This window comes from Dipodomys spectabilis, unplaced genomic scaffold (genome assembly GCF_019054845.1).
Source record: "Dipodomys spectabilis isolate Male_0828 unplaced genomic scaffold, ASM1905484v1 ptg000197l, whole genome shotgun sequence".
NCBI lineage: Eukaryota > Metazoa > Chordata > Mammalia > Rodentia > Heteromyidae > Dipodomys > Dipodomys spectabilis.
Window position 1 is genome coordinate 5,655,078 of NW_024870874.1, and position 27,766 is coordinate 5,682,843.

The 27,766-nt window shown below is 36.6% G+C and overlaps 1 protein-coding gene across 1 annotated transcript in view; it reads left to right on the forward strand.

Annotated features, from left to right (window-relative positions):
- Mdfic (MyoD family inhibitor domain containing) overlaps window positions 1-27,766 on the forward strand; it is a 115,373-nt gene that overhangs the window by 7,488 nt on the left and 80,119 nt on the right. Inside the window, exon 3 of the mRNA XM_042695894.1 lies at window positions 27,103-27,553. Within this exon, the coding sequence (XP_042551828.1) occupies window positions 27,103-27,553 (451 nt within the window). The remainder of the gene's footprint in view (window positions 1-27,102; window positions 27,554-27,766) is intronic.

Sequence of the window (27,766 nt, forward strand, 5' to 3'; positions counted from 1 at the left end):
GAGATGCACTCTTGATGCTTTTAAATTTTTTACCTTGTGTCTCTAGATCTTGTACCACATGGTGAGCTATCAGGCTTTCTCCCTTTTGTGAACACTTTTGTTTTTGTGGTAGAGGGCATTGATCTTTATACTAGACAGGTTTAGTCCTTTCATGGAGGAAAAAGAGAAAATATTACATGATGACATCTGAACCTAGGATGTCATTGGAACCTTGACTTGAAACCTGGATTTCTGCTTAACTATCTGAGTCCCTGCAATGACTGAGTCTACTTTTCTCACACATAATTCTCTTGGTGGGAGATGCCCTGCTCCCACCACTGCCTAGTCAGGCCTATACTAGCCTACCCATCTGGCTGACCTCCTAACAAATGCTGCCACTTCCCCTTGAATGGTCATGTGCCCGTACAAGTTTAAGATGCTTAGGTTCTTGGCACAGATTCATCTCCTTAGTAAATAACACACCCTCCTCTCTCTTAAAGTGGAAGGCTTATTTTTCATTCCTATATTTTCATACCACTCCTTGTCCTTTCTCTTATGTTTAGCTTCCTAGTCTTCCTCTCTCTATTTTTATCATTGGGTTTGGTTGGACTCTATTCTGGCATGTCCTATACCTGCTTGCATTAGTATGAGCTTGAAGGACACTAAGAAATATGGAAGTTGATGTACAATAATCCTTGTCAAAATTATTAATTTTAGATGAGCCATTTCTCCTTAATAGTGAATGCCAGCACATTAAAGTAAACAGCAAAATTGGTATTAATTCAAATAATTCTATTTTGGATAGCTGCTATGTGTCTTGTACAATGATTTCATCCTCAGAAGAATACCGTGAGGTAGGTGTCATTTCTCACATGGTAGAGATGAGACTCAGAGAGACTGAAACACCCCATCCCTGCAATTAGTAAGTGCAAAACAAACTCAGTGTGTCTAAGTCCAAAGTGCAGGCTCTTAATGTGTGCTATACATGTGTTTAAAGATAGTTTATATTTTAGGTTTATTCAAGATGCATACTGCTTTCTCTTTCCATAAGCTTTCACTAATAACATGGAACTATAGGTTATATACTTTCTGATAAAACACAAGACTGTCTAGTGGTAATATCACAGAAAGAGTTAAGGTGATTTTTATCTAAAAGTATTTTGCCATAGTTCTACCAAGATACTGGTGGTAAAAATGAGTATTATGCAGAAAAACACAAAACTAGCACAATTTTCCCACATCAAACACTACATACTTCCTCTCTAAATACCAGAAACAAAAATAATGCACTGAATGAGCATTTTTAATAAGAACTATTTGTCAAGACTTGGAAAAATAATTTGAAATAGCTTATGACACTGAAACAACAATGGAACAGAAAGATACAAGAAATAGAGATTAGTAGCAAAATCAAGCACAATTTTCCATACTAAAAGCCGAGAGAAAAGGAGTTTGTCAAAGTGTTCCTTATATATCTAATTAGTGGAAGTTTCTCTTCTGATTTAAGAATGTACAATAAAAATTCAACTGTTTTCCCCCCTCATATTTGTTAAAAAAACATTTGTTAAATCTCAATGGGAGATAAAAAGGTTAACATTTGGTCAATACCTATTTGTGCTGAATTTTATGTAAGAGACTTTTATAATGTTAAACATACTTTTCCAGGAAAGTTATACATATTGTTCTCTAATCTACCATCAAGCTTGCTGTGTACTTGATCATAAACACCTAGAATAAAGACATCTTGAACACCTTTTTCTTTAAATTTACCTCTGTCAGATGGGATGACATCATTCACATTCATGGATCTAGCCTGAATAATGTGACCTGAATATGGGTATATTCTGAAACATTCAACTCCCTATTCCTTTTTATGATTTTTAAAAAATGTCTATTTTTATTTATTTTGTCATCTTTAAGTAGTTGTACAAAATAATTGTCATTCAACAAAGCAGTCTATGAATACGATGTGTTTTTGGCAATGCTACCCCTTATTTTGAATTACTATTTTGAATTTGTATTGCATTTATCTTGGTGTTTGTTTTTTTTCATGAATGTTTTGCCAATATATCTACTGCTTGAGAATGTATTAGTTAACATTCAGTTGCTATGACAAAATACCTAAGAAAATCAACTTAAAGTGGAAAGGTGTATTGTGGCTCCCAATTTCAGAGCTTTCAGTTCATGCTTGGATGGCCCATTGTTTTCAGGCAGATGGAAAGACAGAAACAGCATTGTAGAAAGCCAAGGAAAAATAAAGCTGCCCACTTTATGCAGAAAGAAAAAGGGAGAGCAGAAAGGTAGGAAGGAGAGAACAAACCTCTAGTGACTACTTCCTCCAACTAGACCTGACTAGAGGTTCAAAAGTCAATAGATTCATCTACTGATATGGATAGCATCTTCATGATCCAGTTATCACTTCATAATACCACCAGGTGGAGACCAAGCATTCAGTGTATGAGGCTTTGGGTATATTTTATACCTAAATTATACCAGAGGACATGAAGTTTGTCAGCCATGTTCAAAGACTTAGCCTTGTATTTTGAGACAATGTCAATGAAGAGACTATGCCCAAAATATCAGGTTAATAAACAAATGAATCTTCCAAAACTAAACTCCAGAACAAAATCCAGTTAACTAACTGATATCTCAATATGTTTACTGAATCAAACTGTATATGGAAATAATTCTTACTAAGCTCCCACTTTTGTTAATAACTAATAGCTACATTCAGTTACTTCTGACTCTAGAGTGCTCAGTGTAGTGGAAAGTCATATATGTGGTTGAGCCAGTTTAGCCTAATTCCAAATGTTGTATATGCTACTAACTAGAGAAAGGTACCAAAGAAGTTACTCAGTGCTTCCTAGGAGGTGTGTGTGTGTGTGTGTGTATGCACGCGCTCACGTGCATGCACGTTGGTACTGGGGCTTAAACTCGCAGGCTGGATATTGTCCCTGAGCTTTTTTACTCAAGGCTAGAATCTACAACTTGAACCACAGTTCCTCTTCTGACTCTTTTTTTTAGTTAGTAAGAGGTAAGAGACTTTCCTGCCTGGAGTGACTTCAATCCTGAGATCTCAGCCTCCTGATTAAGCTAGGATGAGGTGTGAGCCATTGGCACCAGGATTCCTATCTTTATCTGCAAATAACAATTACTAATTAAAAGAATATTTCTTTTTATACCTGATTCATACTGTTACTTGGTCTATTTTGTTAATTGTTGGTCTCTGCTAATATTCGAAGCAATTTGACAGTTGCATATCTAGAACTTTATCAAAATGTAGGATATATTTTTGTGAAATAAAAAAATAATGCATTAGATCTTCTATATGAAGTAGTGAAAAAATTATATTTGAAAATTGGAGAATCAGCTTATACAAAGGTACTACAAACTAGAACAATATGCTATTAGCTTGCCAAATTCTTCTTGACCCTGAACTCCATCATTGACACTTGTTTTTGGTGTGTGGCTAAGGTTGCTGTAGAGAAAAACAGGAGAAATCCTTTTAGTCACAAAGAAGTACAGGTTTGCTTAATAAATCTTGGCTATAATTTGTTTCTTCTTCAAACCTGAAGTAGAGCATGACCTGCCTTTCAAATTGTACTCTCTTGCCTGCTGATGCAACATTTCTAGTGAACACAGAGGTGCAGTTCTTTGACCTCCTTATTGATTTGCAGCCATAAGTGCCAGTTCCTACCCACTTTGTTCTGCATGTCCTAGAGGAAGCCTTACAAGGTCCTGGTCACTCTGGGTCAGAGCATCCTTTCAATAAACCCTCACTTACCCTCAATAAGTCTTAATGTTCAGATCCTAACACTTCACAACATTTAGATTTCACAAGAAACCTGAGACTATGAGTCCCTGCTTCTATCCCAGGCACATGCTGCTTAAACTTGTCTGGTTTTTAGTAAGGAGTAGAACCTTGGGAGGTTATAGACCCTGCTAGGATGGAAGGCATAAAATGTTAGACATACAATAAACTTCCATTTCTACAGAAATTTGAGGCACAACTTCAAAACTAATTTTAATAGATCTGGGACCAACATCTCAAAATGGATGATTATGGAGGTTAAGGCTAAAGTTAATTCTTATTTCACAACTTAAGTAAAATTTGAAAATGACACACAGGGTCACACAAATCTGGTTTCCAACCCAGATTATGCAATTTAAACAGGCCTTCCTTTTTTTACAAAATAGAATTCCAACACCTGTGTTGTATCTAACATGTCTCTGGCATATGAGGTTATAATTCTGTATTAATCACATTAATTATGTGGTTATTAATTAAAATTAAAGCTAATGTGGGTAATGGTGATAAGTTGCTAGTCTGTGGTCGAAAAGGAAGTTAAATGCTCATCAAGAAAGCTTTCCTTAAAAAAGTTTTGGATGAAAAAAATGCCATATACATATATATATATATATATATATATATTATATAATGAAATTCTATGCTTCCATCAGAAAGAATGACACCCCTCATTTGGAAGGAAATGGAAAGGTTTGGAAAAAATCATATTAAATGAAATAAGCCAGACCAAAAGAAACATAGGTCCCATGGTTTCCCTTATTTGCAATATTTTGTATACATCTAGGATAATCTCTAGTAGATGGGCAGAATATCTCAATAGCAATGTATCATATAAAATGATAATAAATGAAATGAACTCCATGATATGTACATAAGAGGTTTTCCTTTGTTGTTGTTTTTAATGTAGTATGTCTTTCTCGTTTCTTTTGTGTGTTCTTCCCATTATGGTTTATCCCCTGTTGTCACTGTATTTGATTTTGGTACCCTGTGCATTGTTTATACGTTTATCTGAATTAAGAAAGGGAAGGGGAACAACAAAATGGTGAGACAAAGGACAAAGGTGAACCACTGCAACAGTGATACTCACAAGATGATCTGTTGGAAATGATGTGTACAACTTGGAGGGTGATTGGAAGGAGGGAAAGTGGGGAAAAATGAGGGAGGGGATAACAAGTTCAGCAAGAAATGTACTCATTACCTTACTTATGTAACTGTAACCCCTCTGTACATCACCTTGACAATAATAAAAATAAGAATATTAAAAATGTTTCAAGGAAAATTTAGTGAAAACCTAATCATCGAAATAAAATGCAAATTAACTGATAGAGTGATAGGATACTATACATCCACATGGGCTATTGGGATCAAACTTTCCAATTCTATCCACAAATTAGAATTACTTAGGGAACTTTAAAACTCATCTGGCCTTCTGAGATCAATTTAATAAAGATTTCTCAAGGTAAAGTCCTTATATTAGAATTAAAAAATTGTCCAAAAAGAAATGTATTCACTACCTGACTTACATAACTGCATCCCCTCTGTACATCACCGTTATAATAACAATTTTAAAATTTAAAAAATCCTTTGACGATTCTAATCTACTGGTGAGTTTAAGAGACAGCTTATTCTAAGTCATTGGCTACCAACAACAGCTATCACTGATTATCAACTTTGTGCTATGCATTTTCCTCAGGCATTGTTTAACCCCTGCCAACCCCTCTCTTAGGCCATTTGTGCTGCTATGACAAACAACTAAGACTTAGCAAGGTATGGTAATGGAATTTTATTTCTCTCATTTCTAGGATGCAGGAAGTCAGAGTTGAAGGTGCCAGGAGGTTTGGCATCTGATAAACAAGGTTACCAAAGATTCTGTCACTGGTAAGGATTCACTTGCTGCTTTACAGTTGACCTCTTGATGTGGTGGCTTCCCTTCTGGAATGGAGAGAAGGGCCAGAGACAAGATCAGATCTTGTCTAAGATCAGTAATCTTACTCATGAGGACTCTACCCATGACTACATCACTCTCTGCAGGATCCACTTCCTATACTATCACTAATTACAGCAAATAAATTTAAGGAGAAGCGCCTACGTGCAAACCACAGCATTCCATTTACACATGAGTAAATTATGTTATAAAGAAAAATAAATTTATTAAGGCATATGTAGCTTGTAGGCTCAGGGTTTGTGTCCAGACTCTTAGATACTAGATCTTGGACACTTTAACATTTGTATGAAATACTTCTTTAAACAAATGGGTTTAACCTTCAGATTCTACATGCACACACACACTCACACACACACACACACACACACACACACACACACACATACAATCTACATTTTCTATAGTGAAATGGCAGTGAGAAACTGAATTAACTTCAGTGCTGAATTTTTTCTCCAAATTTAAGTGTTTTATTTTTATTATTTTGACCACTGCAACCAGCATTATTTGCATTTTTTCATCTACTCTATCAGAGATTTCAGCTAACAGTTCAACACATGAAACAACTCAACTTGTCTTCTCCTTGCTTTATACTATTGACAATGACATAAGGAATTGAATAACGCCCAAATCTCCATGTCAGTAAATAAAAATATTAATGTGTATTCAAACAGTGAGAAAGCTCAGCTCTTCCTTGTCTTTGGGTAATCACAGTGTATTTACTCAATTCAGATCAACTAAGTAGGAAAATATTCCTGAAGCTATTGATCATTTCCTTACTATGGCAATACTACAATCGAAAGGAAACTCTCAAATAATTGGGAAAGATATTCCATTTCTCCCTTATTGAGAAGCAAAGGAAGAATATTCCATTTGATACCACAGAGCTTCAAAAATACATAAATATTTCTCTATCTGAAATGTTAGTCTGCTAATTATCTGCATCTTTAAATAATGTTAGTTTTCTCTTTAAATTCTTTAGAAAGCAACACAGAGCTTCCTTGAACCCAGGAAGACAAATAATCTTCTATTTGGAATTTGGAACATACAAAACGGTATTGTTATTTATTTTTCTTTCTTTTTCAAGCATCCATACTGTTTCTGCAATTAAATATTAAGTCTGTGGGTTCTGTACATTTTTTCGCTTTTGAGTCTCAGCTCCTAGCAATAAACAATAGATTGCTCCTGGCAAATAAAGATAGTTGGGTGATGATTGAGACTAGTCATTTAGGAACAATTTTTTTATGCAGCTGTCTTTTAGGTCAACTGTATCATAAACACAAATTAATATTCCTCAGACATTTTAAGATAATGCATTACTAAATATAATGTTATTATTGGCATATATTAACAACAATATTGTAAGCATTTATTATAAAAATATTTAGTCTGATAATACATGGTATTATTCTGTATATGTACATAATATTGGTGTTACGACCTTAACTTTGCTATATATCTAGAAAAACTTCATATGTTAAAGTCTTAACCTTCCATATCTTAGTGAGACTATGATAAGGTATTTTATAAAGTAATTGAGTTATAATGATATTATTAGGGCAAGCCGCAATCTATTATGACTAGTGTTCTTGTAAGAAGAGATTGACAGGCCAAATATTTATACATATATATATATATATATGTATACATACATACATACATACATACATATATCAAAATCCTTGCTAAGAATGCTGTCATTGAAAAACATATTAAAAAGACCTTTCAGATAATATAAGGAAAGGATATTCATGTAATGTATGGAAACAATTTTTAAGTGCAATTTTTTGCATGGTTTTCAGAAAAACACTCTAAATTGGTCTCATTCAGGGTTTCCATGACTTACTTCTGTAAAGACATCTTATCAGAAATTAGACAGGTCAGATTCAAACTTAGGCTTTGCCTCCTTGGCCAGTGGTTTTTCTACTTGATCATGATTCAGTTTTATAAGATACTAACTTTTGGCCTGTTTTGTAAACTATAAAACAAAATATGCCATAGAAACTTTGCAAATCATACTGTTTGCTTCATTCTATATTTTAATAAATAAGAAGTAATAGTGATATTCTCAGGAAATTAAACTTTTACTAGCTTGCGAGTTATATCTGTATTTTGAAAAAAAAATTCTTTTCCATGCCCAAGATTCATCTTAGACCATAATCACTGTACTACTTTTCCTCTGTAAGGACATCATTAAACTCCCTCCTATGTCTCCAATAATAATGTGAACTTACTGGCCATTCCTTTTTAAAGGAATACCTCTCTTACTCTCAGACTGCAAATAAAAATGTGATGGATTTCTGAACTAGTGTTTCAGTTTTTTTTTTCCTCATGGATACTGTCAACCTTATAATTAGATACAGCTTCCTTTGATATTACAAGCCAAGCATATTTTGAGTTTAATTTTAACAACTGGAAACCATCTCATGCATCTTATATCTTTCTGTTTATAGATTTTTTTCTCATTTTCCTTCATGTTAGTGATTCTCTCACTCTTCCTACAAGATCGAAAATAATTTTATTTTGCTACAATCTATGAATTCTTGTAACTACCTAAAACTGCCTGGAATAAAGCAGCCAAATAACTTTGGTTTTGAGGATATAGTTAATTATCTGAAATCTGGATACCAGGTTTGTTCTAAAGCAAATCACAGACATCTCTTATTTCTTATTTTGTTTGGATTCACACATTCAGTTTATCCTCAACATCCTTTGAATCTATAATAGGTTCAAGACTCCTCTGAGTATCAAATATGATACAAAAGTATTAAGTATCTTTGTAGAAAATTGTAAAGAAATTTCTATATGTTAGCATTATGAGATCACAGATCATTTTGTTGCAGAAACTGGAGGAAGAAAAAAGATGAAGCCTTACTTATTAGTCATTAAAATATTATAAGAAAAGGCATTAAAAATTATACCATAGATAATAGCGGTCTGTTTAAAATTGGATAGACCAGAAGCTTCAACCATCTAAGTGAATTCTCTCATTCATAAATCAAATGACTGCACAAAGATTCTGCTTAGAAGAAAATATTCATTCCTTTACATAATACTTTAGTCTCTTACAAAACATTTATTTAAAATTTTTCAAATACTGCTATCCAACTGCCTTCTCTTTCTGCTGACCTCCTACCCAGCACCTTTAAATTGGGCAGCAGGAGACGTTGTACTGAACATATTATCTTTATAATTTCACAGGCCCCTCAGCTGGAGTTCGGGATCAATTCTCACACTTTAATCCTATCTGCCAAAGAATTTTTAAACTACATCACTGACAAATAACCTGAACTGTAATTTATGGATTTTTTTCCTCTCCAGGAAATAGATAGTTATAGCTAGTTTTTAAACACAAGTCACCTTCCCATACTGTAAAAGCTGAGTGGTCTTATCAAGACCACTGACTTCACAAATGAAAACAAAACAGAGACATGGCATTAAACAGCCTGTCAGGTCATTCACCTTGAGTAAAAGACAGATTCTGGATGCAACCCCCTTACATTGCTCGTGCTTGGTGAAATCTTTCTATAGTCCTTTCTTTGGTTAAAAATAATAAAACTTCCATTGATTAATTCTTCTCTGAAAAGAATATTTGGGCATATAATTTATTTTCCTCATTATAATACTGTTGCTTTTATTAAAAAAAAATGGGATGGCAATGTTCATTGAGATGCATCAAGCGTGTTTTTAAATGGATTGCAATGAAAATTACTTAATTTATACATTGATCGAATCAGACTTTTCATGTATCTAACTGTTTATTTGTCACACCTTGCCAGATTTTTCAAGAAAGGTATAGTATGTCTATAACTTCAACATTGCCTCTCTCCATAAGTTCCTATTTCAACAAATGTCACATCAATCTAGTTTTCCTTTGAGGGACTTTCAATTCAAGCCTCATGAAGAGCTCCCAACTCAACTCCTGTCTTCTGTCCTCTGTGTTATTGGGACATCCCACATGGATTAGCACCACAGGTGCTCTAACCTGCCCTAATCTCATGCTAGGTTTTAGACATTTAGTCTCTCATTTATTCTCCAATGCAACAAGAGAGGTCATCCCAAAGAGATAATAAGATTGTGTGTTATCCTTTCTCCCAGTTAAACCCTTTAATACTGTTCTTGATCTATTTGTTTTATTTATTTATTTATTTATTATTGTAAAGATGATGTACAGAGAGGCTACAGTTTCATAAGTGAAGAAATTACAACAATTATTCTCAAACATTGCTCCTCCCTCCCTCCCTCCTTTTGTCCTGCTTACCCCCGCCCCTTACATCACTCCCTGGCAGGTTGTTCCAACACAGTGGCTTGTGAGTGTTGTTGTTGCATTGGTTCAACTTTTGTCCTTTGTCTCACCATTTCTTTGATTCCCCTTCCTATCCCCAAATCAGATAAACTTATATACAAAACAAAGGGCATTGAAATAAAAAACAGTGATGACAGGTGTTAAACCAAAGGGGGTTAGAGAAAAAAATAACTGCATACAGTACATACACAAAAATTAAACCTTTTGTATGTATATATATATATATATCTTGTATTCATTTTGATTAGCATTTTACAAGGTCATATGTGCATAGCTATTGACATATTATAGTCCTCTACTAGGACTATTCTAAACATACACTAACTACTACAAATGAAGGAAATCATGGAACCTAGTTTTCTTTGGGTCTGGCTTACTTAATACATTTTTTTCCAAGTCTTTCCATCTTCTTAAGAATGGAGCAATGCCATTCTTTCTGATGGAATACTACTACACTGTTGGTAGGAATGTAAACTTGTTCAGCCACTCTGGAAAGCAGTATGGAGATTTCTCAAAAGGCTAAACATAGAACTCCCCTATGACCCAGCAATCCCTCTCCTGGTCATTTACCCAAATGAACAAAAACAAGGCCACACTAAAGCTAAAGCTACCAGTACAACTATGTTCATTGAAACATTATTTACCATAGCCAAGATATGGAATCAACTCAGATGCCCCTCAGTGATGAATGGATCAAAAAAATGGAATTCTATTTCTTCTATTCTTTCCACTCCTGAAGATGGCTTCAGAACTCTTATAGATTCATTTCCTTCTTCAGACTTACTATATCAACTGCTTGAGTCTTATTAAACCACTTTCACTTTTTCCAATGGATTGTGTCCTACTCACCCATTGTTACTCTCTTACAGGCAATAAATTTTGTCCACTGACCCTTTCATCACCCAAGGCACCCGTAAGTACTTCTGCTAGTGGATACATGGACATGATTCCAATTGCACTAACTTGTCTACTATTTATCTTCTGTTTGTACCTTTCCAACTGGACTCTAAGCAATCTAAATCTTGTTCCTCTGTATATATATAGCACCTACAATGTTATTCAACTCCTATCATTTTAGTGCAAATTTGTCTCTCACGATCTCATGTTTTCTCATATATCTTCAATAGTAATTTATGTTATAGCTAGCATCACTGTTTTTTTTAAATGACCTTTAAGATTAAATGATTTTTAAAGACTTACAGATAAACTAGTAACTCTATTACCTAGAAAAATAAAAACATGCCACATGACTGTCCAGTTCTATCAAAAATATAATGACACTCATCATGAGGACATCAAAATGGAGCTTTATTTTTGCAAAAGATACACACACACACACACACACACACACACACACACGTTGCTAAAACAAGATCTTCCAAAATCTGAAACTATTTTTAGATTCTTCTCTTTCTTTTATTTTGATTTTTTTTCTCCTTGGCACAATTTTTTTTTTCTAAAGCATTTATCATATAGCCTGATTTATATACTTCAATGAGAAGGTTTTTTTTAACAGCCTTTAACAAGTAAAGGCTTTAAACATTTGTCCCTTTATGTGGCTACTCTTATAATTTTCCAAAGGCAAAATGTTTAATTTCAGAACAACCTAAGAAGATAGATTGTAGGAACAACAATATCCATGGACATTAATTTAAAGCATTATTTACATAAAGGCAGAATGTAGTATATTGAAAAATTTCACTGTGTCAATAAGTAATACTGTTTACTATTGCAAAATATCACAATGAATTTCACAGTAGACTTCCCAATAACTTCTTTAAAATACTGAAATATTTATGTATACATTCGGATTCCAAAGATAAAATATTGCTCTCATTTTTTTTTTCCATTTGGGAAACATCAGTGTTTCTTTCAGCAACATGATAAAAATCAAAGTTTAACAAATAGACTAAGTTTGTAGTTCATTCCTGGTTCTGTGACCCCTTGCTTACCTTTTCCTGTTTAGTTTTTAGCTTACATGGTTACATAACCATTGCTTTTGCTTAAAGGTCAGCCAAGAGTAAAGTTATATCTTGCTGGAGGTGAGATGTAAACAATGTCTGATCTTGCCCTGCCATTTTTCTTAAATCTTCCACAGAGCTGGGTGAAATTGTGCCAGTATTCATAAAAGAAGATTATGTTTTAGAATCTGTATTGTATTATTCAATAAATATTTCAAGGTGTCTGCAAACAGGGATTAATGGGTATTATATTTCAGGAAACCAGAAAAGGTATCAACCCAAAGAATTAAATAAAACAGTCATGTTTGATGCTCATATAAACTGTAACTTAAAATAAAATATGTGTAAACTTCCTCTTCCTTTTGTTTCATTTTCTTGTCATAAAATAATACGGAAGAAAATGAAATGAGACAAAAATGAAAGGAAATAAACACAATTTAAAATTGACCTTCACTTTTTAAAGTCATGCCTTTATTCAATCCTAGTGTTAATAGTCAGTTTCTACATGAAGTTAAAACATCTGGATGGAAAAGGCTCATTTCAAGTTCTTGTTGCTCACTAGTGCAGCTGTAGTCATGTGCACATGAGAGAACTATAAAGAATTTCTGTGGTGTATATTGGGGTGTGTACTTGAACATTTAATCATATTTGAGATGGCTGGATTCTATGGGAAAAAAATCTGGGCTTTAACCCATTGTAACAGTGAGTTGTACAAGACACTATGTTGAAAATGAACTTTACAGCTTTGGGGAGTGGGGAAGGGGAAGTTGGGGAGGTCGGGAGGGAAAGACTGGTAGGGGAAAAACAAAGGAAGGAGTAACAATGCTCGTTAGGAAATGTACTCATTACCTTATTCATGTATCTGTAACCTCTTTGTACAGTATCTTTACTATGGGCAAATTAAGTTGGATCTTCATTGTATGCTTCTGTATTTCAGAGTCCTTAGTAATAAATGCCCATAAGATGAGTCAATGCCCAGTTTTATGTTTCTGTCTCTGATCTTGCCTCAGAAAATTTGTCAACATGGAATCTTCTACTGTCTAGAAGATTCTAGAACAGTTTATGTGGTCTTTTCTCTTTGTACTACTACCATTCACTTTAAATATTACTCATTTTAGTGGTTACTATCTATTTAATAATGCATACAGTGGAATGAGCAAGATTCTTTTACTAGATATTTAGAAATTAAATTCCAGTTCATAAATGCTATTTGTAGATATCAAAATAGAGCAGAATAGTTATTTCTATGTAAAAATATGGACTAGATTAATTCTATTAGGAAGGAAAAGAAATTTTCAGAATCATTTTTTCATAAACTCTTGATATTTACATTTATTCCCTCATAGATACCTAAGTTATTTTACTTCATGGTCCCTGTAAAAGGAAATGAAACATTTTCTTAAATTTTTGATTCAAGTTCTAAAATTCTTTATGGTAAATCTAAAGTTTCTATTACCTATATTACCACAAAATAGTTGGATGTTTTCCATTTCATTATTGAGGGTTCTTAGAGATTATAGCTCTTGCTAATTTACCTGCCAAGTCTTTAAGTAAGTGTAGTTTTTGGAATTATCAGTAGTTTAAGGAAAAAAAACTTCCTATGCCTTAGTTGATAGTTTATTGCAAATGAGTATCATCTTTCTATTTATAAGTCTAACAATATATTATATAGAGCATGCATTTAGTTCATTATTAACATGAATTATCATGTTGAGGAATTGAGTGAGAATTTTGAAAATGTCAAAATTTGGTGTAGAAACACAACAAATTCTTGGAAGACAGACTCAGAAGACTGAGGTGTGAGGCCAGCTCAGGCTTAAAACTCCATGAAACTGGGCTGGGAAGATGGTTCAGTGGTAGAGTGCTTGCTTCTCATGCATGAGGCCCTGAGTTGGATGCCTCAGCACCACATAAGCAGAAAAAAAAAGCCGGAAGTGGCGTTGTGGCTCAAGGGGTAGCGAGCTAGCCTTGAGCTGAAGAGCTGAGGGACAGCACCCAGGCCCAGAGTTCAGGCTCCACTACCAACAACAAACACACACACACACTCACACACACACACACACAACCAAAACAAAAACCTCCATGAAACTCCACCTTGACCAATGGCTGGGTGAGATGGTGCATGCCTGTTATTCCTGCTAGAGGGAAGCACAACGTGGGAACAGAGGTATCTGCCTGCTATTTGCAGAGACATAGGGAAACACAGGTAATGGACCTGATACAAAATAATGTTAACAAAATGAACTCCAGGAAATGAAAACAAGAGATGTTCCCCACTTGTCTTTTTTTGCTATTTTTCTTTTCTTTATGTCTTGTTTGTCTGTATGTCTTTGGGGGTAAAAGGGGAGCACAGAAATGGAGGGACAAAGGGTGAACAAATGCAGCAATGCTACTCACTGGACACTATGTTGAAAATGAACTGTACAACTCATGGGTGGGATGGGAGGGAAATACTGAGAGAGAGGAAAGGGGTGACATTGTCCAAAAGGAAATGTATTCTTTGCCTGACGTATGTAATCATAACCTCTCTGTTTTTAGCATTACCAAAATTTTTTTTTTTAATGGAGGATCTCATCCCCGGCTGGATTGAGAATAAAAGCCAAACCCTACCTTAAAATTAACTGAGCAAAAAAGGGGGTTGGAGCTTTAGCTCAATGTGACAGAGTGTCTGCTTAACAATCACGAGGTCCCAAAAAAGAAGTGGAGTGGGGAAGAGAAAAGAGCACGAATCACATTTAGATTGTGGCTGAAAAAAAGGAGCTATGTTAAGGAAAAAGCAGGCCAGAAAGATAAACAAAATACTAACAGTAAAATAGCAGCCTACCTCCACAAGTTATTTCAAAACACTTACTAGAGTTGGTCACTGAGTTAGATTTCAGTTCCCTGGGTATTATTTATACATTTATCTGAACCAAGAAAGGGAAGGGAACAACAAAATGGTGAGACAAAGACAAAAAAGGAACCTATGCAATAGCAATATTCACTAGACAGTACGTTGGAAATGTGGAGGGGAGAGAAAGAGGGAGAAAAATGAGAGAAGTGGTAACAAGTTTGACCAGAAATGTAATCACTACCTTACTTATGTTCTTACCCAAGAAATGTAATCACTAGCTTACTTGTATAACTGTAACTCCTCTGTATATCACCTAGATCATAATTTAAAAAAATAAAACAAAGTTTTATTTTCTTACCTACTAAATATGAATGCTTATAGGTAGCCCCCAGAATTTGGACTTTTAGATCATGTCTTTCCCTTTTACAGAAAATAGCAATATTGCCATTAAAAATGAAGACACAGGGCTGGAAGGTGGTTCCGTGTTAGAGTGGTAGAATGTTGCATGCATGAGGCCCTGGTTTGGATTCCTCAGCACCACATAAGCAGAAAAAGCTGGAAGCGGCTCCGTGGCTCTAGTGGTAGAGCACTAGCCTTGAGCTGAAGAGCTGAGGGACAGCGCCCAGGCCCAGAGTTCAGGCCCCACAACTGACAAAAAAAAAAAAAAAGACACAGCATTATGCCCACTTTTCATAGTTCTCACTAAGGAGCATATCACCAATTGTTATGTGTCTCATGAGTTCATTGCTCAGATACTTTCTCTGAGACTAATTTACAAGGTAATGGTCAACATAAATAAAAGCCATTAAACTTAGAAATGTGTCCTTTGGTAGTTCAAGGAAGTTCAATATGTACTAAAATAGTCAATTGATCATTTACAAATATGTTAATATAGAGAACATTAAAGATCACAGTCATAACTTTTGATTAAAAAAAATATTGGATTCTAAAACACTGACGTTGCCTTACTGGGATGCAGTTTACTGGTAGAGTGCTTGCCTAGTCTACCTATGTGGGGCCCTGGGTTTGATCCTCAACATGGAGGAAATCACAATAGCCTTGCCTAATTAAATATATTTTATTTGAAGTCTGATAAAAATGTAATAAAAATCAGAGGTGATAGCAATGCATTCTCTCTTGATAAATTCTAAGCCTGAGGGGAACAAATGCTGATTAGAGTTCAAATGCTGATTCTGGGAGCACAAATGCTGATCCAACTTCCTTTAATATTCTTGACAAGAATAGGATTTTCTTTATATTGAGGGCCACAGCAACACATCAAAACAGATATCCTACAAGATCAGGGAGAGACCATTGGGTTGAGTGTATTTCCTCTTTACCTCCCTTTCTCTCACAGCTCCTACTTCTCAGTGATCAATGAGACACTTGCGTCATGAGGAATTAGTTAAGACCTAGAAGTCTAGAAACAAATTTCTGCCTTTAATTTAATGGGGTCCATGGGGATGGTGATAAAATGTGGGGGTGGGGGTGTGACATTGACTTCTGAGTTCTACCTACCTCATCTTGGACCCACAGTGGGCCTGATCAAACATACCACATGCAATCACATATCATGTTACCTTGGATCTTCACTATTATAGGTGCACATGCCATGTGGATAGGTACTTAGTCTTGTTCACCACTTAGCTTTGAGTGCCTTCAGTGAACGTTGACCAAGAAGAAATGCTTAATAATTAACTACTAATTAAATATTTGAATTAAGGAGTTTCTTTCTACTTTATAACATCTATCTATTTTAATGCACTAATACCGAGACATACACTTTAGTTCTTTTTCATTTTTAGTCTTCATTAGTCAATCAGGAATCATCATTATGTATAGAACACTGCACTAGGAAATTGGTGACATCCAAAATATGTAGAAAGTACAGATTATAAAGAAAGTTTTTAAAGTACTTACTCATCTGCATATTCCTTGGAGGAATTACGCTTTATAAAATGTTAGGACCTTTATAAAGTGAATTTCCATATTTGTATATATCCACAGATAAATATATAAGGAGATAGTCGTATAACTAAAATTTGCTGCTGGTTACAAACTCCTATAATTATGCAAATCATAAGAGAATATACTCAATATGAAAGATTTAATATTGTAAAAAGAGCATAGGATAGAACAGCAACATTGGCTTTTTACTCCAACTTCATCTTGTATTCACTTTCCCTAAGATGATCTCAAAAGTGTTGCTAACTGTTTGGGTATGTTTCATTTGTTAAATATTTATGAATTTATATTTCCATATATATGTGTTATTTACTTTTCATTTCTTTGACTGAGAATTTTACCTTGAAGAGCTCTCAGAGTTAACACAAAATTCAATTCTTGTAATGCTAAATTATTTGGTATTAAACATGTGTCAAAAACCTCTGAAGGTGAATCAAACAAGCTTGCCATCTCTAAACTAATACAGCTTCTCATCCCCTTCTTAACCCATCCTGACACTCAGACATTCCCTAGTATTCTACTATTAAACATTTAGATTCTCTTCCACAGAAAACTCTTTTTATCATATATTTCCAACTAATGTGTCTATGGAGACACATTGCATGTTTTATCTTCTAATTCAGTGGCACCACTCTCTACTTGTCAGGTAAGAGCCTAAATGGTAGTTACAGGTTATCCATCCTTAGAAACCTAACACAGAGACGTATAAAGATGCAAGAGCCACAGGATACTTATTTATCACTAATTTCTTAATTATTACTCAAAATCTGTTAAAAGCACAGTATCACTTGTTGCTCATACCCTTGAAACTGAAGCGTACAACTTACATGCTTACTGGTAGAGTTAGCTAAGAAAGTTAACTACTATAAGCAATGATTTATAGTGTCACTAAACCCATGTATTTTACACTATGCCATTTTATAGTTTCCTCCTATCCAGAACTCTTCCACATTTCGTTACTTGAATCCTTTTCACTGTCTACACTAATCACATGTTCAATTATTATACTCATACATAGAATAAAATACCCCAGAAGTCTGATGGGAGTATTTTTAAAGAACCTTGAAGACAATAAAACATAACTCTTCGAAACCAGCCTAAATGTGCTCCACTATGCTTGCTGAACAATGCTACCTAAAGGAAAGATTACATTTATTTTGCTTCCAAGTTTACCTTGTCTTCTCTGCTTTACCCATTATGAGGCAGCTAGAGGCATCATGCAGCAAGTGCCTAAGAGAGGAAACTAGTGATCCAGAGGTGAAAAAAGTTGAGATGAGGAGGAGGAGGAGCAGGAAGAGAAGATGGTAGAGAAAGAGGATTATGTATATGTGCCAGTCCTGGGGCTAGAACTCAGGACCTGGGTTTTGTACCTGAGCTTTTGTGCCCAAGGCTAGTGCTCCACCACTTGAGCCACAGCTCTACTTCTGTTTTTTCCATAGTTAACTGAAGATAAGAATCTCACAGACTTTCCTGCCCAGGCTGGTTTTGAACTACAATCCTTAGGTCTCAACCTCTGAGCAGCTAGGATTTCAGAAATGAGTTATTGGCATACACCTTGTGGTATTACTGTTTGAATAAATAAAGTAAACAGAAAAAACAAAAACAAGAGAAAGATAAATTCAATATTGTTTCTGTCCAATTTTAAGTTAGAAGAACATCTGTGTAGAAGTTGGAAGCTGAAATCTAATATATAGGATACAGTTTCAGCTGAGCAAATAATCTATTTTCTCAACATCCTAGTTTCCCTGTCGTAAAGCAGATCCTAATATAAAATTATTAGGAGGTTTTTATTAAGGAGGATTTTGACATTATGTTGGGAAATTTCTGTCCATTATTTATCAAAAATTGGGTCCCAGTCATTGATACCCTAGTTACTATGACAGTATTTTTGATTCCCTATATGGTGTTGTGTTCAAAGAACTCATCTTTTGATGGGAGACAGTAAAGTTGCTCTAATAAAGAACCCAATAGAATGGACCAGCATATTCTCCTGATGATCACTGCATCAAATGACTTTGTGTGTACTGCCTGGTCCTGATCCTTTCTCTTTTGATCTCCTAAGTCCTTTATTCAACAACTCATTTCTTCCTTTCATGTCCTGAAATCCTCTGTTGACCAGTACTGCTGGTATGGCTGATATCATTGGAACAATTTTGTTTTACCATGATGGATTGACTGTGTGCAGTTTACATTGACGGAGTGCTAAGTAATACTTCCAACCACCCTATGAGGAGAAAATGAAATCAGTCATATGGAGTAAGCCAGACAAGGGTGGTATAAAATGAGTGACAGAAACAGAATTTGAACCAATATAACTTAAAAGAGAATCTTTTCCTTTTTTCCCACCTTTCCAAACTGCCTCTTTTTTTAATAAAAAGAGAAGTAATTGTGCCACTACTTTTTTTTTTTTTTTTTTGCTAAGTTTTGTCAATCTATATACAGGTACCTATATCTATTCTTAATGTTCAGTAAAGTATTTCATGACCACTGTGGCCACAAAGTAAACCTTAGTATCTATATATAGCAACCTTGCTCAGGAATCTGATTCAGCAAGTAAAAACTTCTATATGTGCTACAATTGGCAAAAATAGGAAACTCAGATTTTGGTAAGATAGATAGAAAAAAGGATTATTAAGGAGAGGTGCAGCATAAGTCTAGACACCACTCAGAAGTTAGCCTGGAGAGCCAGAGAAAAGGCTAGGGTTTGGGGGAGCAGAAGGGAAAAAAATTCTTAAATAGGGATACAGGTTGACCCATTGTAACAATGAGATGTACAAGCTACTATGTTGAAAACGAACTTTACAACTTTGGGGGGGGGGGTAGTAGTGGAGGTGGGAGGGAAGGGATGGAAGGGGAAAAAAAAAGGAGGAAGCAATAATGTTCAATTGGAAATGTACTCATTACCTTGCTCATGTAACTGTAACCCCTCTGTACAGTATTTTTACAATAAAAACGTACACAAAAAAGAAAGAACAAAAACAAAGGTGACAAACTTGACTGAAATTAGAGATTGGAGAGACTGATAGGTTTTGAATTTTATCTTTATTAAGTTGATAAACAGAAAATACTAAAAAAAAGACATAATTTTTGAGGTTTCAGGAAAACGGAACCCATATTTGCTGTCTATACTTATTTGTAAAACAGAAAATTAGAGCCTGAGAACCCTGTGAACTATGGAAACAATTCCAAGCATGGAGTAATGAGTGCTTGGAATGTGCTGATAGTGTGGAAGATATGAAAAAGCAAGCGTGTGAATTCACAAAGGACTCAGAGGAAGACACAAAACATCTTGGTGAGTCCTAGGTTAAAGTTAAGATGTCTGGGAAACAGAATGACTCAGGTATGCTTAAGTTGCTTAACTCAAAGTAATTTTGTGATGAAAATGTCTTTTAGTAGGAACCCATATTGAAGGAGAGAGGGAGAGGAATAAGAGAGAAAAGGAAAGGAGAAGAGAGGAGAGTTTGAAGACAAGCAATACATTGTGAAGTCACCCCCTCCAGGGGCCTACATTCGCTGTGCCCTACCTCCCAGTGTCTACCACAACCTAATAATACTATTAAATTATGAATCCATAGATTATTCACTGATTACATCATAGTCCCTATGACCCGATTTCCCCCAAATCCCAGATCTGAATATGAATTGAGGATGAATACTTTAACAAGTAAGCCTTGAAGGACAGGCTCCAAGTGGATGAGGGACAGAAAAGGAGATGTCCAGAGGAACAGTGAAAAAAATGATTAAAAATATTCATGAAAACCTTGCTCTCCCCTCCCAGTGAGTGTTTTAAAGCTTTCAGGAAGTGAACAATATAGTGTACTTACAAACTTGCATTTAAAAAAATTAGCACTTATTTCATAACTCAAAATTTGGAGAAATACAGGTACTGATTTAAATGTTAGACATAAAATCCAGCTTATCTAAAATCTAACTGAGTTTAGGGGTTATAAAAGCAAGAACACTTTTATCTGTTATCTAATTTTAAAAATGTTATCATGATAATCATGCTCATATTATTACCAATTACAGACAGCATACCAGCCAACATTTTCTTAGGCCTTGTGTATTTACTTCTTTCCTACAACTCACATTCTCCTGGTATATATTGTTTAGTTCCTATATATGCTGCAAAAGTCTGCTTATTGTCTCCTGTATCAGTTTTGCCCATTTTCATTTATATCTATGTAGTCTGTTCTTATTTGACACGTGTCATTGTATGATCTCATGTATTCTCTTCCTTCAAAGTGCAACCGATGAAGTACAATGACAACAAGGAAAGATCCTGAAGGCCACTGCCCTAGGCCAGCTAAAGGGGCCCTGACTGAATGCTTGCACAGGAAGGACAAATTAATTTAGCAACAGGAGATTTTGTATAGGATTCTTTGGTCACACACTCTCCACAGAAAACTCCTAGAATTCCTAAACATAGTATCACCTATGCCCATGCTTTACCATTACTTAGGAATAATGGATTCATTTACAAGTGTCTCAAAAAGATCTGGAACAAGAAGCCTGCACATTGAGGAACTTAGGCTCTTAGTTAGTCTTTGTCATTAACTCATGAAACCACAAAAATGTGTGTGTGTGTGTGTGTGTGTGTGTGTGTGTGTGTGTGTGTGTGTGTGTATCCTGGGGCTTGAACTCAGGATCTGGGCTTTGTCCCTGAGCTATTTTGTTCAAGTTTAACACTACTATTTATGCCAAAGCTCCATTTCTTGCTTTCTGGTAGTTAATTGGAGATACAAGTCTCAGTGAAAATCCTGTCCATCTGATTTTGAATTTTGACCCTCAGAACTCAATCCCCTAAGTAGCTAGGATTATAAGTGTAAGCCACTGGAACCTGGCTACAAAACCACTTTTGCTTAGTCATATAACTTTTCTGGAGCTTCCACAGTTCTATGCTTTTGCATGGTATTTCCTCTATCTGGAGTTCCCTGACCTCTTTGAGGAGAAATAATTTACTCATCTGCAACACTCAGCTTGGTATTATCTTCTTTCTGAATCATTCACTACCTTTCCCCACCCACATCTGAGCAGTTCAGGTACCACATCCTGTGAGCTTCCGTAGGACCACATGATATGATTGTCCCTTTCCTACTTTGCTTATTCTCCTGCTACCCGCTTGGCATACTGTGTGCTCCCAGAAGACTAAACGTTAGCACCTGTAGTGTGGTTTTCTATGTAGAGCACATACTCAACTGGTATGTTTGAATGGAATAATGACTTTTACGACTGCATTTGTTCATATGTCAAAACAAGGAATTAGACAAGATGGGTTATGTTCAGTAGTTTAAAAAGTGACAGAACCAGTTTGCAAGTTAAAATTTTAAGTGCAGGACCAATATGTTATAGAAAAAAAGAACTCAGTGTTCTATTGAAGAATGAGACTCCAGACACCTGTCCATTTGGTCTTTCTTCTAAGATCACAGTAACAGGTAAAACAACGTTGTTGGAATAATGTAGCCCTCAATTAGAATTGCTAATATCTGTTGCAGCAACGAAGTATAATTTTGTAGAAATTACTCTTTTTAAATGGTAGCTTTTTATTAAAACATTTTTGAAGAAATCTTTTTCCCCCAAGATGTAAATGTGAAAGCAGACTACTGCAATCTCACATAACCAACTCTTTCCTTAATGATTTAGGCCCTGGATAAAAACACTGTGTCAATTCTATCACTGAGCTGAATTCACAAAGGTGTTGTTATGACATGTTTATTTCTCTGTACTTCTCTTGTCTGTCAGCTGTCATTTCTCCTGCTGTCATTTTTACTGACCTAATATCTCCCTTAGCTAATGTCTTCCACTCAAAGCCCCTGAATCCTAACTTTTCTTCTAATATACTATGAGTTGAAACAATAGAAAAGAGAGTACATTTAGTGCTTTGTCATCACCACAAAGGAAACAAAAGTGAGAGTTGAGAAAGTCAGTGATTTTTTTCAGTAGCATACTGTAAGGTCATGAAAGTTATTTGAGATATTGGGATATATTTTCTAGTTTCCAGGTTCCTCGGTTTAGGGATTATTAAATGATTTTTTCTGCATAACTGAAGTGTACATATTCTCTATCAAAATGATCTTTGATATTGAGAATGACTGAACGTACTATAAATGATTTAAAACATTTAAATCACTTCAAAACAAAACTGGTGACAGATGTATATGAAGTACTAATGCATATTATGCACAAGTGGACTAATATGCACTATAGCTTGTAATGTTCCCTCAAAATGTAAATTAAAAGTGAAAGCACATGGAAAACACTGGAAGATACAATTGTAGACAAAACTTTCAAAATCAAACTTCAAAATGGGACTCAGCAATGGGACTGTTTCAAACTAAAAAGTTTCTGCACATAAAAAATAATTACAGAAATCACAAGATAACCTATAGAATGAGGGCAAATCTTTGCCAATTATTAAATGGATAAAGAATTAATATCCAAAATGTACAAATAAGAGCTTGGGTTTGTCTGCCACTGGGGCTATTCTGCTTCTGCCGGTAAGGTCATGTGTCCTCTATCAGGACCCCTGGAACCAGTATTCCATGAATCTGAGTTCTGACACACTAGGAGTTACATTTGGGCTCCTGAAAGCTTTCCAAGATGCCTTTTTCTTCATATCATACCAGGACATTATTTGGGAGTCAGAGGGGAGGGAAAAGTAGGAGAAAACAAGGATGGGAGTAATAATGTTTGACAAGAAATTTAGTCATTACCTTGCTTATGTAATTATAACCCCTCTGTATATCACTAGGACAATGAAATAAAATAAAATAAAATGGCTAATACAAAAAGGGGCTGAAGATGTGGCTCAGTTAGCAGAGAGTTGTCCTAGCAAGTGTTAAACCCTGACTTTAATCCCCCAGAGTGCCAATAATTAATTAACTGGTTAATTATTTAATTAATTAATTAAGTGGGTACTCAGGAAGGCATATTTTTTCTTAGAAAGAAAAGGCAAACTCTCTCTCTCTCTCCCTCTCTCTCTCTCTCTTTCTTTTGCTGGTTATGGGCCCTGAACTCTGGGCCTGCGCGCTGTCCCTCAGCTCTTCAGCTCAAGTATAGCCCTTTACCTACCACTAGAGCCACAGTGCCACTTCCAGCTTTTTCTGCTTATGTGGTGCTGAGGAATTCAACCCAGGGCCTCATGCATGCAAGGCAAGCACTCTACCACCTTCCCTGCCCCAACTCTTATTTTTGAAAGGGCAGCAATCTCACGATCTAGACACCCACACTTCCTAACGCCTATACTTAACTTTCTACACCTGTAGAAAAAATCCTGTCTGGGATTTTAACAGATTGCAGGTAAACTTTCAACTCATATTGAATGAAAGAATGAGATGTGTCCTCTGAAGTGCTAACCAAACTAGGTGATCAGTTAGAATGAGTAAAAGCAGTTAGGGATGGAGAAAAGGTCAGTGTGGGAAGCTCACAGGAACTCACACCTGACTTCTGGCATGTGTGACCCATTGTATTGAGTTTCCCTCCAGGAGTTAAGTGTAGGCTCCTGCTATTGAGTTTCCCTCCAGATCAGCAGATCCAGGTGACCTGAGTTTAAGTACAGAAGCACAGTAGTCTTGGTATAAGACAAACCTGAACTCTGTTTAGCAATTTACTTATAAAGCTGATGTAAGAATTTATGGGAATATTTTGTATAAAGAATATGGCATGGTTACTGCATATGTTGATGTGACTTTTATTATATTGTAATTATATGATACTCAATGTATCCATCAAAATGTTTCTACTGTATCATATTAGTAAAAGTTAATATTGTAAAATGTATTTTTTTACTTTCATTTAGCATCATTATTTAAAATTTTTATGTGGTAGAGTGTGACATGCTTACAAGATCTCAAACTCAAATGGGTGGATCCATCATCTCAAGTATTGATCATTTCTTTATGTTGGGAACATTCAAAATCTCTTTACTTACCATTTTAAATGTATAATGAATTGTTATTAACCATAGTTACTTTACTGTGATATAGAACCCTAGGAGTGATTGCTTCTATACAATTGCACTTTTCCACCCATTAGCCATTATCTTTCCATTTTCCTTCTTCCTACCAGTCTTATCATCCAATAAGCACTATTTTTTTTTTTTTTTTTGGTTGGTTGTAGGGCTTGAACTCTAGGCGTGGGTGTTGTCCCTCAGCTCTTCAGCTCAAGGCTAGTGCTCTACCACTTGAGCCACAGCACTACTTCCGGTTTTCTGGTGGTTTATTGGAGATAAGAGCTTCATGGACTTTCCTGCCCAGGCTGGCTTTGAACATCTCAGCCTCCTGAGTAGAGAGGATTCCAGGTTTGAGCCACCAGCGCCTGCTGTCAATAAGCACTGTTCTTATCTCTTCTCATAAGATTAATACTTAATAATCTGAGGACGTTGTACATACATTTCTTCCAAATGCTACAGATGAATGAAATAGTTAACTCTTCACAAAGATTCTTTACAAAGAAACTGAGAAGAATTTCTCTTACCATGTTTACTTTGGGAGGCAACCAAGGTATAGAAAGGTTGACTGAGTTCAAGAACAAAATGCAGTATTTGACCAACTTGTTGCCTCTACAACACCAGGCTTTCCTTTGTTTCTAATATTTTTATTTGAATTTTATTACCCTGTCACTAGAGTAAAATGTTTCCATTTAATTCAAGACTATTGAACTTGAAATCTTGAAGCCAAAACTTTAAATGTAAACCTTGTCATCTCACGAGGTAAGTAGACATTGAAAACCCTGTGTACAATCATTCTATAAATTCATAAAAGTAAGCTGGTGATGGAACTTCTTGATATTTTTAGACTTTAGCATCAGTGTGAGAGAATGAACAAAACAAAGCTCAAGATTTATAGGAAAGAGATGAAAAAATTTCCCACAAGTTTTACTTTCTAATCAGCTACTTTGAGTAGAGCCTAAGCTACCATAGACAGTGAAACTTCCTATAGTTTTGCTAATGGTAACAAGCAGCTATCCTCAGACTTCGTCTACCTCCAACAAGTATTCCAAATAGTCTGGAACACTTTACAAGCTTTTAAGTTTTTTTTTGTTGTTGTTGTTGTTTTGCGGTCCGGTCGTGGGGCCTGAACTCTGGGCCTTGGCGCTGTCCCTCAGCTCTTCAGCTCAAGGCTAGTGCTCTACCACTTGAGCCATAGCGCCACTTCTGGCTTTTTTCTTATGTGGTGCTGAGGAATCGAACCCAGGGCCTCATGCATGCGAGGCAAGAGCTCTACCACTGAGCCATCTTCCAGCCCCAAGTTTTTAGGTTTGTAAAGTCACTTTTATCATTTCTGAAATCCCTAAAAGTTATTTATTTATTATGTTTAGGGAATTCCTTAAGAGTAAGTGAGCAATTTATCTTGGTCTAGATGCCTGTCCTCAGATTCTTGCAAAGGATGGTTTTATTCATGATAATGAATATCAAGTTTGATTGTATTGCTTTTTTTTTGTAAAGTTATTCTAGTTTTTTTTAAATAGTATTGGCACTTGGCAGGAGCTCCACCGCTTGAGTCATGCTTCTAGCCTCTTTTGTTTACATTATCAGACTGGGTCTTGTGCAGTTTGCCTGATGACAGACATGTGCTACTGCACATGCCTGTTGGTTGCTGCCACTTTTCCATTATTTTAGAGTCCAGGGATGAGTTCCTTTGAGATTTCAACTGAATTGTGCATCTCACTGACAAGGAAATAGCAAAAAGTTATGGAGGTGTATTAAATGATTTTCTACCTAAATGTGACTTTACCCTTGTTCTTAGCTCATCAGTGTAAGCCACGATCAGAATGTCTCGTTTATAAGCAGAGAGCACATCAATGCCTTAGTTCCTACACTAGGACAACTGTTTCTCCCCTGAGGATACCATTGGTCCATTGTGGCACTAGGCTGGCAACAGGTCAGACCTGTGCTGGGCATCCCATGGGCAGGGGCAAGGGTGTGAACTTGGCTCAGCTGACGCCTCCAGTGGATTCCTGCAACTGGTTTTACCTGATCTTGTTGGACTGAAATAAACAAAGAACTGAAAAATAAGACAGAGGAGAATCTAGGGTCAAGGCTTCCAATGCATACATTCGCATGACAAATGTAGATGCTGTATTACTTATTATTATTATATTTTTCTTTGGCCACCCTGAAAGTTTCTGCTTTTCAGGGCTATTCCTTACAGCTTCCTCATGGATCTGGGGAGGTGGGGGGGAGGTTGGATTGGAACAGGAGTTGGGAGAACTTTCTGACATCTGATCAGCCAGGAACCAGGTCCTTTGGCCCTCTTTTTCCAGCTCCAGGCCAGCTCCTTGCATGAAGCTTTGGCCTCCTGACCCCAGACAGTCTGGGTCGCGCCGCCCCCCAGCCGCGCGGCCGCCTGCCAAGAGTTCGAGACCTCCCCATCCGGATGTGATGAAAAGGAGGAACAGAGGGAGAAGTGTGTGAGCCTGGCCGGAGTGGTGGAAGGGGGAAGGAGAGGCAGAGGCGGGGAGGGTGGCCTAGGGTCGTCCCCGTCCCCGGGAGCCCGGCAGGCCCGAGCCAGCGGGCTTGAAAGAGGGGGCGGAGCGCGCGCAGGCAGAGCCACCGCCGCGGTTGCCGCCACCGCGACGACGTCTGGGCTGAGCCCCGGGGGAGGCGGGAGGGACGCGCCGGGGCGGCCGCCGCTGTCGTCAGGCGCCCGGAGCGCGCGCGATGCGGCCCTGGCCCGAGCCTCGCTAACTTTCTGGGGGCAGAAGAGGAGGAGGCCCCGAGGGGGCTTGGCGCGCCCTCGCGGGAGGAAGGGATGCCGAGGTAAGTGGTGATTCCCCCCCCACACCCCTCCCCCCAACCCTGTCTCTCCTCTTACCCCGTCCCACTGGGGACTCCTCCCGCCCACCCTCTCCGGGAACTTGTCATTGTCAACTCGCAACTCCTCTCAGTTTTCCTGGCTGGTTTCAAATCAAAACTTCCCCGGGGTGGAGTTTGCGGGAGGGAAGCGGAGGGGAGGAAGTGTCCGCGGGGTGG